General features: G+C 40.8%; 1 protein-coding gene across 1 annotated transcript in view; it reads right to left on the bottom strand.

Annotated features, from left to right (window-relative positions):
• Positions 1-918: 918 nt before the first annotated feature.
• Positions 919-12,450, bottom strand: part of EIF3B (eukaryotic translation initiation factor 3 subunit B) — a 36,524-nt gene continuing 24,992 nt past the window's right edge. Inside the window, exons 11-19 of the mRNA XM_089682469.1 lie at positions 8,681-8,753; positions 8,219-8,341; positions 8,030-8,108; positions 7,759-7,897; positions 5,750-5,875; positions 4,319-4,396; positions 3,069-3,177; positions 2,873-2,986; positions 919-1,399 (exon numbers count right to left, since the gene is read on the bottom strand). Coding sequence (XP_089538595.1) covers positions 2,889-2,986; positions 3,069-3,177; positions 4,319-4,396; positions 5,750-5,875; positions 7,759-7,897; positions 8,030-8,108; positions 8,219-8,341; positions 8,681-8,753 — 825 coding nt within the window. The 3' untranslated portion in view covers positions 919-1,399; positions 2,873-2,888. The remainder of the gene's footprint in view (positions 1,400-2,872; positions 2,987-3,068; positions 3,178-4,318; positions 4,397-5,749; positions 5,876-7,758; positions 7,898-8,029; positions 8,109-8,218; positions 8,342-8,680; positions 8,754-12,450) is intronic.

Genomic DNA, 12,450 nt, shown 5'->3' with positions numbered 1-12,450 from the left:
CCACCCTAAGTGTCGCGGCCGTCAAAACCAGAATAACACAAGCCATGATACACGCAAAGGTGGAAGCCACAGTTCTTGACATGATCCCTAAATTCCTGCGCATATGGAGCCCCTGGGTAGAACGCTTCCTCCCGCCTAACTTTGACGAATCACTCCTTCTCCCTTGAGTTCTGTACTGTGCGCCAAGGATATTGTCAATAGCCCTTCGTACGTAGCACGTAGGGGCTGCTGTAAACTTGATGAATGTTCATGGAGTCATGGTTGTTCCTCTTCCCCTCCCCCCCCCTTCCACCCCTGTCTGACCCCCTCCAAACTTCCCCCTATTTCTTTAATGCACTTGGGAGACATTGCTATGATTGGCTGATACCATATTGTGATCTGTTGTCAACTTTTATCTACCTGTTTCCATTAGAAATGTATAGGCATTAATACCTTGACCCTCATTCATTTTATTATGTCCTACTGCCCCTTTAATGCCTAGTATACATTAACAATGTCTCCTTGTTTGTGTCATTCTGGTTTATTGTTAATAAAATTGTTTGAACAAGAAAAGTGATTTAGTCTACCTGCATACCCCTACAGCTGAAATATAAGGACTTAATAGACAGCCCTCTAACTTTCCTGCCAGGACATAAAAGGGGCACGCAACACAAGAGGAGTTACATGGGCTTCTCGATCATGTGTACATTGTAATTCAGCAGTCAAAGAAATCACATGATTGAGAGCCCATCCTAAAAGCAGCACCTGATTACAAACCATGACCGGGAGTTGCCATCGAGCACATTTCCAGGACAAAAACAGCAGCACCAGCTGTGTGCATAAATGTGACAGGACAGCATCAGAGCTCATCACCATGCTGCCACATATATGCCTATAGCTGATTAAAACAGAGTAATTCAAGACAAAGCCACACATACGTATTTTAAATATATGTTTACTTTAAATTCCATCTTTCATCCTGCAAAGTCGCAATCTGAATGGAGGAGGGTACAGTCCACTGTAGTGCTGGTTCAGCACACTAAAAGATGTAGTAATTACAAGTATATTGTTGTAACTCATTTGCCAGTAAGAACAGTTGACTGTCCTCTCAGTAAGGAAGTAGAAAAAGCTCTTGGCAAGCTGAACCAACGTGCATCGGGTGTCAGGAAGCAGAGTCATGGCGAGACAAAATGACTCGGAGTACCAGCAGCAGTTTCCTTCGCTAGATGGATCCAGTGGTGGTACAGAGTATTCAATTTAAAAGTAGCGCTCTTTAAAAAGATCCCCCGGAGAAGGTTAAAGGCACAACTTCGGAAAGGAATGATGTAATGTCCCATTCACGGTCGCAGGAGGACTAAGACAGAACCTTGGAGTTGAGTGTTTTTGTAGAGAACAATTGCTGATGCCAGGGAGGAAAACGCTGCATGAAGAGAACATAAAAATATATATGAATGACAGCACACTTCTTCTGAAAAAAAAACAAAAAAAAAAAACCTAAAAACTCAAGCTAAAATATTCTAGAAATAGTTGGCTAGATTTCACACAGATTGTACATTCTGAAGTATCTAAACCCCTGGTGTCAAACATGCAGTCATGATTTGAATATAATGGTATAAAGCAGAGGAATAATCGCACTTACACCAGTGTTGGGGGTTATTGCATGCACTGACACCAGTGTTGGCGATTGCTGTACGCCAACCTTCTCAATGTGCATTACAATACGTTGTGAAAAAATGCAGCAGGACCCACATTCTTGAAGTGGTGGGAGCCTCAATTGAGACTATAATTTTCCACGTTGGTCACCACTGATTTACACCAACAAGAACATAAAAATAAACACTGCGGCCAGACCTTAGATGTGGTGACTGCATGATTTTTTTTTCAAGCTTTCACCACTATATTTGTACCTGGTGATCTTGACATTAACACACTCTCTTTCCTACACCCACATCAATTACACACTATGCTGTATTTTTGGCATCATCACCCCAAGAGAAGTGTTAGATCTAGAGAACACCCCCCCCCCCCCCCCTTTGAATCTCTGTAACACAGGAGATGTTCACTAGTCAGAGGACTGGGAATAAAGCTAACCAGTAGCCGCAGCCATAGAAGTTCTCACAAGATTTCTGCCAATATGAAAATTTTTTTTGTATTTTTGGAAACTGATATAACAAAATATTTTCAATAGTATATTAAATAGACCAAAAAAAGAGCAACAAAAGAAGCTTGCTACAACTGACATGCCCTACACTCCAAATGTATCAGTCACTGTTGCTTACATTTGTCAGGACACAAATTGGTTCACAGACAAGTCTGCAATGATCACCACTGACTGTGGTAAACAAAGCCTAGTTTTTCCAAGTGCAAATCAGTGGTGAGCAATAAAGCACTTTTAAACATATAGACTATGTGTTTAAACAATGCAGTTAACATATCACACACTGTTCATTTATATGGGATAAAAACCTAAAAATATGTCCACTCACAGCACTGCCACTCATTTCAATATCTGTGAAGCAATTAAACGTATGGGGGACTAAAACGTATGCAAGCTGGAGGATGTTTCATAGACAAGACAGGAGGTGAAGAGACCCCAGTGCTAGTTGAACATGTCAAATATAAAATATTTTTCTTGGCTTTACTAAGCTTACAGAAATAGTGCAAAGTGTATGATCATTGTCATTTGTCTTTGTCGGGCTTTGATGACATTTATATGTAATATTTCTCTTCTTGGGTACATAAAATGTTCTTATTTGGGTTATCACATAAAACATGTTTAGAGAGCCCCTGCTCCACGTTTATTACATGTGCAATTTATAACAAAAGCATTTCCTACTTCAAGGGCGGAAAAACAACAAAAAAAACAAAAACAAAACAAAAAAAACAAACAAACCTGTAATGTTAATGGATTACTCCTCCAAATAAATAATTTCTTCAGTGACAAAGAATTCAATGGTCTCTTCCTCCCAGTCATCAACATTGCTGTCCAGCTCATCCGTATCCACGCCTATGAGATGCAAGAAATAGGACACAGATTAGACATATGTCTGGTAGCCCATTATTATGAGACAATGGCATTGTATACAAACCTCCTCTGAGCTCCAGACGAGCAGTCTTCTGCTCCAAGTACAAATTTTGCGCCTGCTCACGGTATTTCTTGTATTCTTCCATCATGGTTCTTCTGCGTTCAATCAGTTCCTTTGAAATGCAAAATAAAGTTTGATAAATAGTGTCTGTGAACCTAATATTGTCAGATAGGTAGTATGTCCAAAACCAATGCTGTGCCCAATTGTTCACCAGCACACATTTACTTGATCTATTAGTTGCTCCAAAGGAGTAGACCCAAGTGTAAACTGCTAGGGGTCTGCTGTAGAATTATGATCCCACATGTGCCAAGAGAATGTAAATCTACATTCACCATCTGATAGCTGGTATGCCACACAAGTCAGACCACTCTGTCTGTTTATTCCAGTCTGAACTAATGATCAGGAATCGATCATAGGTCAAAATGCCTTAGGGAGGAAAAAAAACGGCCAAAACCCAGACATATGCCATTGGGTTCCTATCCACATGCAGCACTTGAGTGCATCAGAATAGAAGCTTACTAGTGGCAGGACCAGAAGTGTCTCTTCAGCAACCAGGAGGAAGAACCATGTTTGCAGCAGCTGAGGTAACATCTTGCACTAGACTAGGATACTGTGAGTGTTTAACCATCACCAGCAGCTGCGTGAAACAAATGAGTGCTGGGTGCGAAGAAATATAAAAGTAATGGCCAAATGCTAATTACAATATGTGGTGGAGAGTGCTGCTCTTTGCATTAAATGATGGATTTTGTTTCTTGATACAGTGGAACCCGCAGGTTGATGACCTCAATGCTAGTTACTCAGCATGACCGTAAAAGGGTTTTCTGTGCAACTGCAAGAGTAGCTTACTGCATTCTTATGGCAAGACATTCCAGTATAAAACCAATAGTGGTTTGGCACTGAGCCTCAAAATGTTGTGATCTGAACATTTCATTGAAATTATAGTGTACTCTCTCACATTCAGAGACCTTCCGTGCAGCTTCCTATTTGGAAGTTATTAGGATTTCAACACTAAATATTCAGTGCTGAAACGGCTTCTAATAATGAATTTAGAACATTTCAGGGCCCTATCAGACTAATAAGATTTAAAAGAAGAGGGTGTCTATTAATGGCAATATGCAGTACATGGTATTTCTATGCTCTACCTTCTATAAGTGAGGCCTACATCCCAGTACCTTTTTGTCAGTAGGAAAGGATGCACCTTCATTGTCTAGTAGGAATTAAGAGTTCAAAATCCATTTGCAGTATTGTTTTACCTTTGAAGCTTTAGACTGACTCAATCGATCTTTCTGTTCAAATATTTTTGAGTACTTCTTCAAATCTTTCTTGATTTGCTGTGGAAAAAAATAACAGTCACATGAAAAGTCAAGTACATTCTACTTCAGACTCATCTCAAAGCATAAAAGGCTAAGTTCACTATGGTGGGTGCAATGTTACTGTTGTTGAGGGATCCTTAGGATAACGTGCTAAGATACGAGTTTTACTGGTGATTCTGACCATACTGGTTCTGAGTATCTTATATGTGTGTACTGCGATTCTGTATGACAAAAAAAAGTTAATTTTGTTTTTTGGTTTATATGGCCTATAACCTCAGTTTGTGTCTTTTTTATTTTGTTTTGTTATTTGGAATGTTCATATTACGTTCGGCTTGGCGTTTGCCGGTGCTGACATATTGTTCCATGTCACAGTTATGTTTCTTGCTACTTTGTTCAATTTGCAAAAATACCTCAATAAAAACTACTTGATTTAAAAAAAAAAAAAAGTGCATTATTTTTCTACGCTGCAGCCTGTAAGGCATTGCACCTGCTCTCAGCAGACCACTGCTGCAAAACCAGGATCTTCTAGACTTCTCAGTCAGCTGTCTACCCGTACCTCATACAGGCAGACAGTTACTGAATTGGAGGAATGAGAGCACTCAACAGCGCCCTCATAGATCATAGAGAACAAGCTGTCAGCCCCAGGGGCAGGACAGTACTTGTAGTTCAATTTATTTACAGAACTTTGTGAATGGATGATGCACTGTGTATGTGGAGCCCTGCAGGGCTGAACCGTTTTAAATTCTGACAGCAGGAGAGGATCGCCTGCCTGCTGTCACAGGGAGGGGGTGGATTGAGTGGAGAGGAGGCAGGAGCTGGAACAGGTTACACGTTCAACACTAAACATGGGTGGAACATGTAACATTTTCCAAAGGTGAACTTATCCTTTAAGAAATATTCTCTTAACGTTAGTTCCTCATGTACAGATACCTCACCTATGTCTAGGTCTATACCTTTTATGCCTCACTGTTCTACCCTTAATTCATAGTGGTGTATTTTTAGCCTAAATATATATCAATCATAGAGGGGAAGCTATAAGGTGATAAGGCCTTAACTTTTATTTCAACCATAACAATTTACCTCTTTAACCCCTTGACAGATTGCAAAAGGTTTCATTTTATGCATGAAGAATTCAGATAGATAATGTTGCTATGGTCTGGTAATAATTGTCAAATCATAGTGGACATCTATGTGTTCAGCTTTTAGCCCCCATTTGTGGTCAAAGTCAATAACCAGCAAACGAACAATATGTATCCTATAAACTAGTGCTGTTCTCTTGTTTAAGAACAAATCTTTCTTTTAAAAACCAAGCCCTACCACATACCATGCACAATACAGAAATAAACTGGTAATACACGCCACACTATGTACCTTTATCTGATCTACACTCAGCAGGGTTGGTGGCCTTGGTCGCCACAAAAGCTGACAGAATCTATCTTTGTTGTTCTTCTGGAGAAGACGACCTTGGAATGTCCACATCCAATATGCATTATCCACCTACAATAGAAGAGAACATCTTATTCAAATAGGACTGTTACAAATAAAACCCACAATGTGTCTTGTTGGCTGGTATACAGATGTAAACATTTTACTATGGGGAGAGCTAGTATATTTTATAGCATGCTTGGCTTTAAAGCAAATATTAACATTGAATTAGGAAACAATAGCATTTTATAAAGGTTGATGGTCAAATCATTCAGGAAACATGGGAGGTTACCTGTGCAACCAGGGCTAAATCTAGATGACAAGACCTTCCATAACGTTCTCTTTCCAGTGTCAGCCATCTCCCAAGAGCATCTGTGCCTGTCTAAACTATTCATTTAGAACCCATCCACCCAACTCTGCCATGGCAACATATGAAAATCATGGAGGAGTCCAAGACTAAGGTCTCATTTAATAGGGTGCACCCATCATGCATTACATGTAGCACCTTCAGGTGAACGTTATCCATTGTGTGAAAACGCATAGAGTATTCCTTTCTTCTCATTGCTCGACACTTAGGGGCTCTGTTACAGTGTGTAAAGGGCACACAATAAACGGTATCGTTGAACTGATGCAAGAAAAACACCAGTCACCGCACCTAGTTAAACCACTGTACTACACAAAAACCTGTGAATATAGGTGTCCATTTCCCTACCCCTTTGCTTTTATAGCAATATGTGCATCACTAAACTAAATTAATAAGGTGTGATCCAAATATTTGACTCCAGAAAACAAAGGGTTTCTGGCAGAAAACCAGTATTTCTTTGCAATAATGTACATTAGTTCTGTCATAGAAAAAGGTTTTACAGAACAATCCAAACAAATTTTGCATCCATTTATCAGCAAACGACAGCCAATCTTAACAGGCACAAATATACAAAAAACAATAAAAAAACAATCCTCAGTCGTTAATAGCAAAATGGGGTCCCAAATAGGACTTGAGGATGCCAAGTCAAAAAAAAAAAAAAAACATTTGTCAGGACATATGTTAAAGACAGTTGCAATCTGTGTGGTGCGACGTCCTCCCTCCAACTCTCCTCAGACAATGAGGGGGGCAGCCCCTCAGGGCCTTGAGCTAACTAAGCCTGAAGGAAACGTAAGAAGAGGAAGGAAAGAAGGGAGAAAAGTGTACAGAGAGAGAGAAAAAGAAAAAAAAAAAAAAAAAAAAAAAAAGGAGGGAAAGGGAGGGATGTGGGAGAGGAAGGAAGAGGAGCAGAAATCAAGATATAGGATGTGCACCCTCTGTAGATTCTTCACGTTTCCCTCAGTCCTACCTAAGAGGGTCCTGAGAGATATATCATTCAGGGGTCCCAATTATTCTTAAAGTCATCATCTATCTAGTCTATCATGAAGAATTAAGAATTTTAAAAACAGAAAAAATTATGGATAGATCACCGATACCTAGCTTTGGAATGGATGTCTTATTTCATATGCTGGCCCAAAACTTACTAACATTAGAACTAGTTTGTCTTGATAAAACTAATGTTCTGTCAACTTATTCACAGAAAAATAGCTTAGCTCTAGGTACAGTGGATATTTCCTGAAACTGCGCAGTTTATGACATTTTCACATGGGCAAAAGCCAATTACAGCACTGTGCATGAGCAGTGTGCCATCAATGCAGAAAGTGCTGTGCAGCAAATGCGACTCCTGCGTCCATGTGCAGGAGTGACATCATTGCAGCTGGGCAGAGCAAGTTTGGTAGGAAGGCCAGGTGAAGATGATAGCGACTGGAGCGGAGAATGCACCGCTGGAGGGCTCCGCTTGACCGTTAAGTCTGCCATAATGCGTTCGTATGTGATGCATACTAGCTCATAATGGCATGACACTGGAGGGGGACCATTTGATCAAATTTTTTTAGCGGAGTTTACTGCCACTTTGAAAAAAAATAGTTCTTACTTTATGGCTCCACCAGGACACAGATGTGACAACGTAACGGCCTGTTGGATCCCATTCCACATCAGAGGCTGTATAATGCTCTGCAATATTCATGATGGTGCAGTCTGAGGTGTCAACAAAGGCCAGGGCACCATTCATGCTGAAAGGTAAGGAAATAGTTATAGGATTATGTATAGATCAAAATGTCATCATTATGGTACTGTAAATCCAAGATGAACCAATAAAACAACTGAACTAAAGTACTTTGGAGAAGAAGAGCCCTTGCACATACCTTCTCAATCCTGCCAAGACCAAGAACTGTCCCTGTGGACTCCAGAAGATTGTATTAGCTTGTTGTTTGTCATACATTTCTAAAAACCAGATATAAATCCATGTCAAAATATATCACAAAAGGCACTGTATGTACGGCTGCCTATTTAGCAAAACCTAAAGATTTAGGGGAGGACAAATTCAGACTTACTTATAAGCTCAATCTTGCCATTATTCTTGACGTGGTAGAAAGATACCGATATCCGAGGGACTTCTCCATGGAGCACGGCGAATTTGCTTCCATTGGGTTCCCAGGCAAAAGCAATGATGCCATCTACAGGAAAATAAGAAAAAAACAAATACACTTTCACTTTTCTCAGGATTGAATTTTGGTTTAAGAGCTCCATCTTTAGTCTGAACATGACAAAATAAAAGGAAAGCTGACCATCTGGTCGTTAGGTGCATTTCTAGCTAGGTCAATGTATGTGTAGGTGTCCATTCACAAGGCACTTAACCTTCAAATTCCAATGTATGTATACACCCTCCCTAAACAAGACCATATAATAGAGGGGGGTGCCTAAGGATATGTGTGGTATAACAGCTCACTCATCTGTATCTCTACATAAACTTTTAATCTCTACTGCAATACAGAAAAAAAAAAATTACAATTTACCTTTCATTTCAACCACATCTACTGGGACTTGTTTCTCTCTCATTCTGAATATCTCAAAATTGGTTACCACACCCTGCAGGCAAGAGAAAACATTGATATAACTATAATACATTCAGAACTATGTAAAAAACAAAAAAGTAAAAAAACAAAAAAAGAAACAATGTCAAAAGGCAGCGTAATAAAGTAACAAAAGCAAAATTGCGGCTTACTAGTCCTTAGATCAGCAATGAGCAAACTACGGCCCGGCGGACCTTTTAATCCGGCTCGCGGAGCGTGATACTGTCAGGATGGCTGTCAGGATGTGTGTAGGCGGGGCAGCGTGACGAACGCGAGGGGAGCTAGGCTCCTCTCACAGTCCGCCCTGAAGACCGGTGTAGCATGAAAATCTGTCTCCTTTGAGGATCTGTCCCCCTCGACGTATCTGCGCATGTGCCGGAGATCGCCGATCGACTGCTAATGCCTGAAACTGGCACATGCGCAGATACGTCGAGGGGGACAGATCCTCATAGGAGACACATGCTACACCGGAACGGTGCGGGAACACGGCGAGAGGAACGCGCGGAGCAAAGGTAAGTGAACTGACACAGGGGGGACTTAATATGGGGGATGAATTACTATATGGGGGATGAATTACTATGCTTACTATGGGGGAATATTACTATACTTACTATGGATGACACATACACATCATTCATCTACTCTTGGTCCGGCCCCCGGGTCCAATATATGAACCCATTGCGGCCCTCAAGTCAAAAAGTTTGCCCACCCCTGCCTTAGATGGTGGATGCATTTATTTTCTTTTCCCCCCCCAGTGATCCTGCCAGTAAAATACTTCTTGCAACACTCACTCACATAGTATCTATGAAAAAAACAGTATTGGCACCCTAGGGCAGGTCTACAAACTTTCTAAAGGGTCAATTAACGTTTTTTCAGACTTTAGGGGGGCTGGACTGTGGGACGTCAGAAGAAAATATCCTGGCTTCACTGGGAGTAAACAATGTCCAATCTTTGGAATTAGGGGAGGAATAGTACTTCAATCATTGGTGTTAGTGGAAGAAATAGTGCCCCGTCCCTGGTGTCAGTGGGTGGAATAATGGCCAGTCATTAAGAACAATGCCCCATCACTGGTATCAGAAGAACAATGTCCCATGGCTGGTCATTGGAAGGACTTGTATATCAACATTGGTGTCAGTGAGAGGAATTGTACCCCACTGTAGGTGTAAGGAGATATGTCTTTAAACTGGCATCCATTTTACATAATGCCTTCATATTAGATATGTAACAGCTTAAGTTTTGTTTCTCATGAATATGCCTTCATTTCTGTGTAAACGGAAATACCTTATAAGGTGCATGTCAGTTTTTGCAGTTTCTGTTTTCACATAACTATGCTGATAAGCGTGTAATGCTTTATTGGTTATCCTAAGACACCCATTTTGTTTCTGTATAGTACCTCTAACACATTGCATTAAACTTCAGAAATACGGCTTAAAACACGTCTACGTCAATAGCTTTATTTCCCAGGATCCGGTGGTAAGAGGAGTGAGGACAGGTTTGCTACAGACAGACATCAGTCCTATCAGTAGGTGTCAGTGGAAGGAATTTTATATCGTTTGTTTTTGGGAGGAACTGTGCCCCATTGTAGACATCAGCGAGAGATATGGTGCCCCTTTCATTGATGTCATTGGGAGATATAGTGCCCATTGTTGGTGATATTGGTTGGAATTGCACACTATCATTTGTGTCAAAGAGAGGAACTGTGCCCCAATGTTGGTATCAGTGGCAGGAATAATGTCCCATTATTGGAGTCAGTGAAGGGCCGGATTAAAGCAAGCGTCCGCATCCAGCCCCCTGGCCACAGTTTGGAGAGTACTGCCCTAAGGCATGGCTACAAGACACCTCCACCTTTTTTTTTCTTTAACTGGTATCCGTCAGCACAGAAAGTTGTCAGTTTACTGGCAGGATCCACAAATAATTTGTCCTAATTAAACAGAACTAAACACTTTCTACTGAATATTTAACAGAGGTTAACAACTTGCCCTCCAGAGGATTTTCCCCCCTTCCTGACCAGGCAATTTTTTGTGATTACAATTGTTCGGTCATGCAACTCTGCACCCAAATTAAATTTACGTCCTTTATCCCCCCACAAATAGAGCTTTCTTTCGGTGGTATTTGATCGAATGACAATTTTGAGGGGGGGGGGGGGGGGGAGAGAGACAGTATTTGACTTTTTGCTATTAAACATGTCCAGTAAAAAATTTTTTTTTAGAAAAATTAAATTATCAAATTTAGGCCAAAATTTTACTACGTCTTTGCTAAAAAAAAAAAAATCCCAAATTTGTGTAAATTAATTGGTTTACATGAACATTATAAAGTTTAAACATGGCGGTATAGATACTGGATTTTTTTTTTTACTAGTAATGGCGGCGATCGGTGACTTATAGTGGGACTGCAGTGGGCATTCTGACACTGGGGGGGAGGGGGGAACGAACTGTGTCACTGACATCCCCAGTGACACCAATTCAGTGATCAGTGCTAATAAAAAAGCACTGACACTGTACTAATGGCACTGGGCAGGGTTAACATGTGGGACGATCAAAGGGTTAACTGTGTGATTGACAGCCAAGGCTGAGAATGGCGACGTGAGCGTCCCCTACCTGCAACTACAAAATCACCTATATATACACACACACACACGCGATTTTGCGCACCCGTGAAGCCCTGTAGCAGTATTTCTGCTATAGGGCGGCGCGGAAGTGGTTAATAATTATGGCCTACATTCATTTTAAGCTGGGTAAACATGATCAAAATTCAACACGAGTCAGCCAAATTTTTGATCTATGTGGAGCCTTCTCTGTTCAACAGAAGCCATATGTTAGACAAGCTTCCGTCGAATGGTCCTGCTGGAAAACCAGCATTCCATCAGTGTATTCTGACAGGGGAGTCCCCACTGTCAGAATAAAACAGCGTATCAGGGGAAATTCCAGTATCCATGTTGCTTGTGTGGAATCTGATTTTTTTTTTTTCACAGTTAGCCCACTAGTTGAGCAAAAAAAAAAAAAACCTCAGTTTGTACCTAGCTTTAATTTTAATACACGCACTATTAAACATAACCAGACAGGTTCAAAAGCCCTGCTACAAAGAAGCGAAGGTTTCTGTTTTCTCAATTTAGACTAATGATGGCCAACAATCCATAAACAGTTGTATGGAGTTTGGAAGAAATTGCTTTTATGTTGTTACGCTGCATATGTGCTGTAAACCAGAATTTCTGGATTCCAGTTGGCCTTTAGGCAAAAAGGAATGCTTTTCACAAATCCTCCTACTTTCCCCAAAGGAAGAATAAACCCCTTACTTTAGATTTTGTGTTGGAAGTGAAATGTGCAGATGCATTCTACTTTAAGAAGACTATGTGCTTCAAAACATGCTCTAGAGCAGTGGTTCTCAACCTGTGGGTCGCGACCCCTTTGGGGGTCAAACGACCCTTTCACAGGGGTCGCCTAAGACCATCGCAAAACACTTATTTCTGATGGTCTTAGGAACCGAGACACCGCTCCTCTATCCGTCTCCAGGCGGGTCCGCCCACATGCAGATATGCCCACATACTCTGTTAAAAGCAGCTACTGTGTTGAAAGCAGCAGTATTGGAGGTAAAACGACACTTCATGAATTATAATTACTGGGTAAATGTAAAAACATGTACTGTAAAATCATCAACTATTGCAAAAAAAAAAATATCTGTACCATGGGAACTTAATATGGATGCTGATCGGTCTT

This window comes from Staurois parvus, unplaced genomic scaffold, assembly GCF_062004578.1.
Source record: "Staurois parvus isolate SC_StPar_1 unplaced genomic scaffold, SC_StPar_1.0 ptg000018l, whole genome shotgun sequence".
Taxonomy (NCBI): Eukaryota; Metazoa; Chordata; class Amphibia; order Anura; family Ranidae; genus Staurois; species Staurois parvus.
This window is presented reverse-complemented; position numbering and strand designations above follow the sequence as displayed.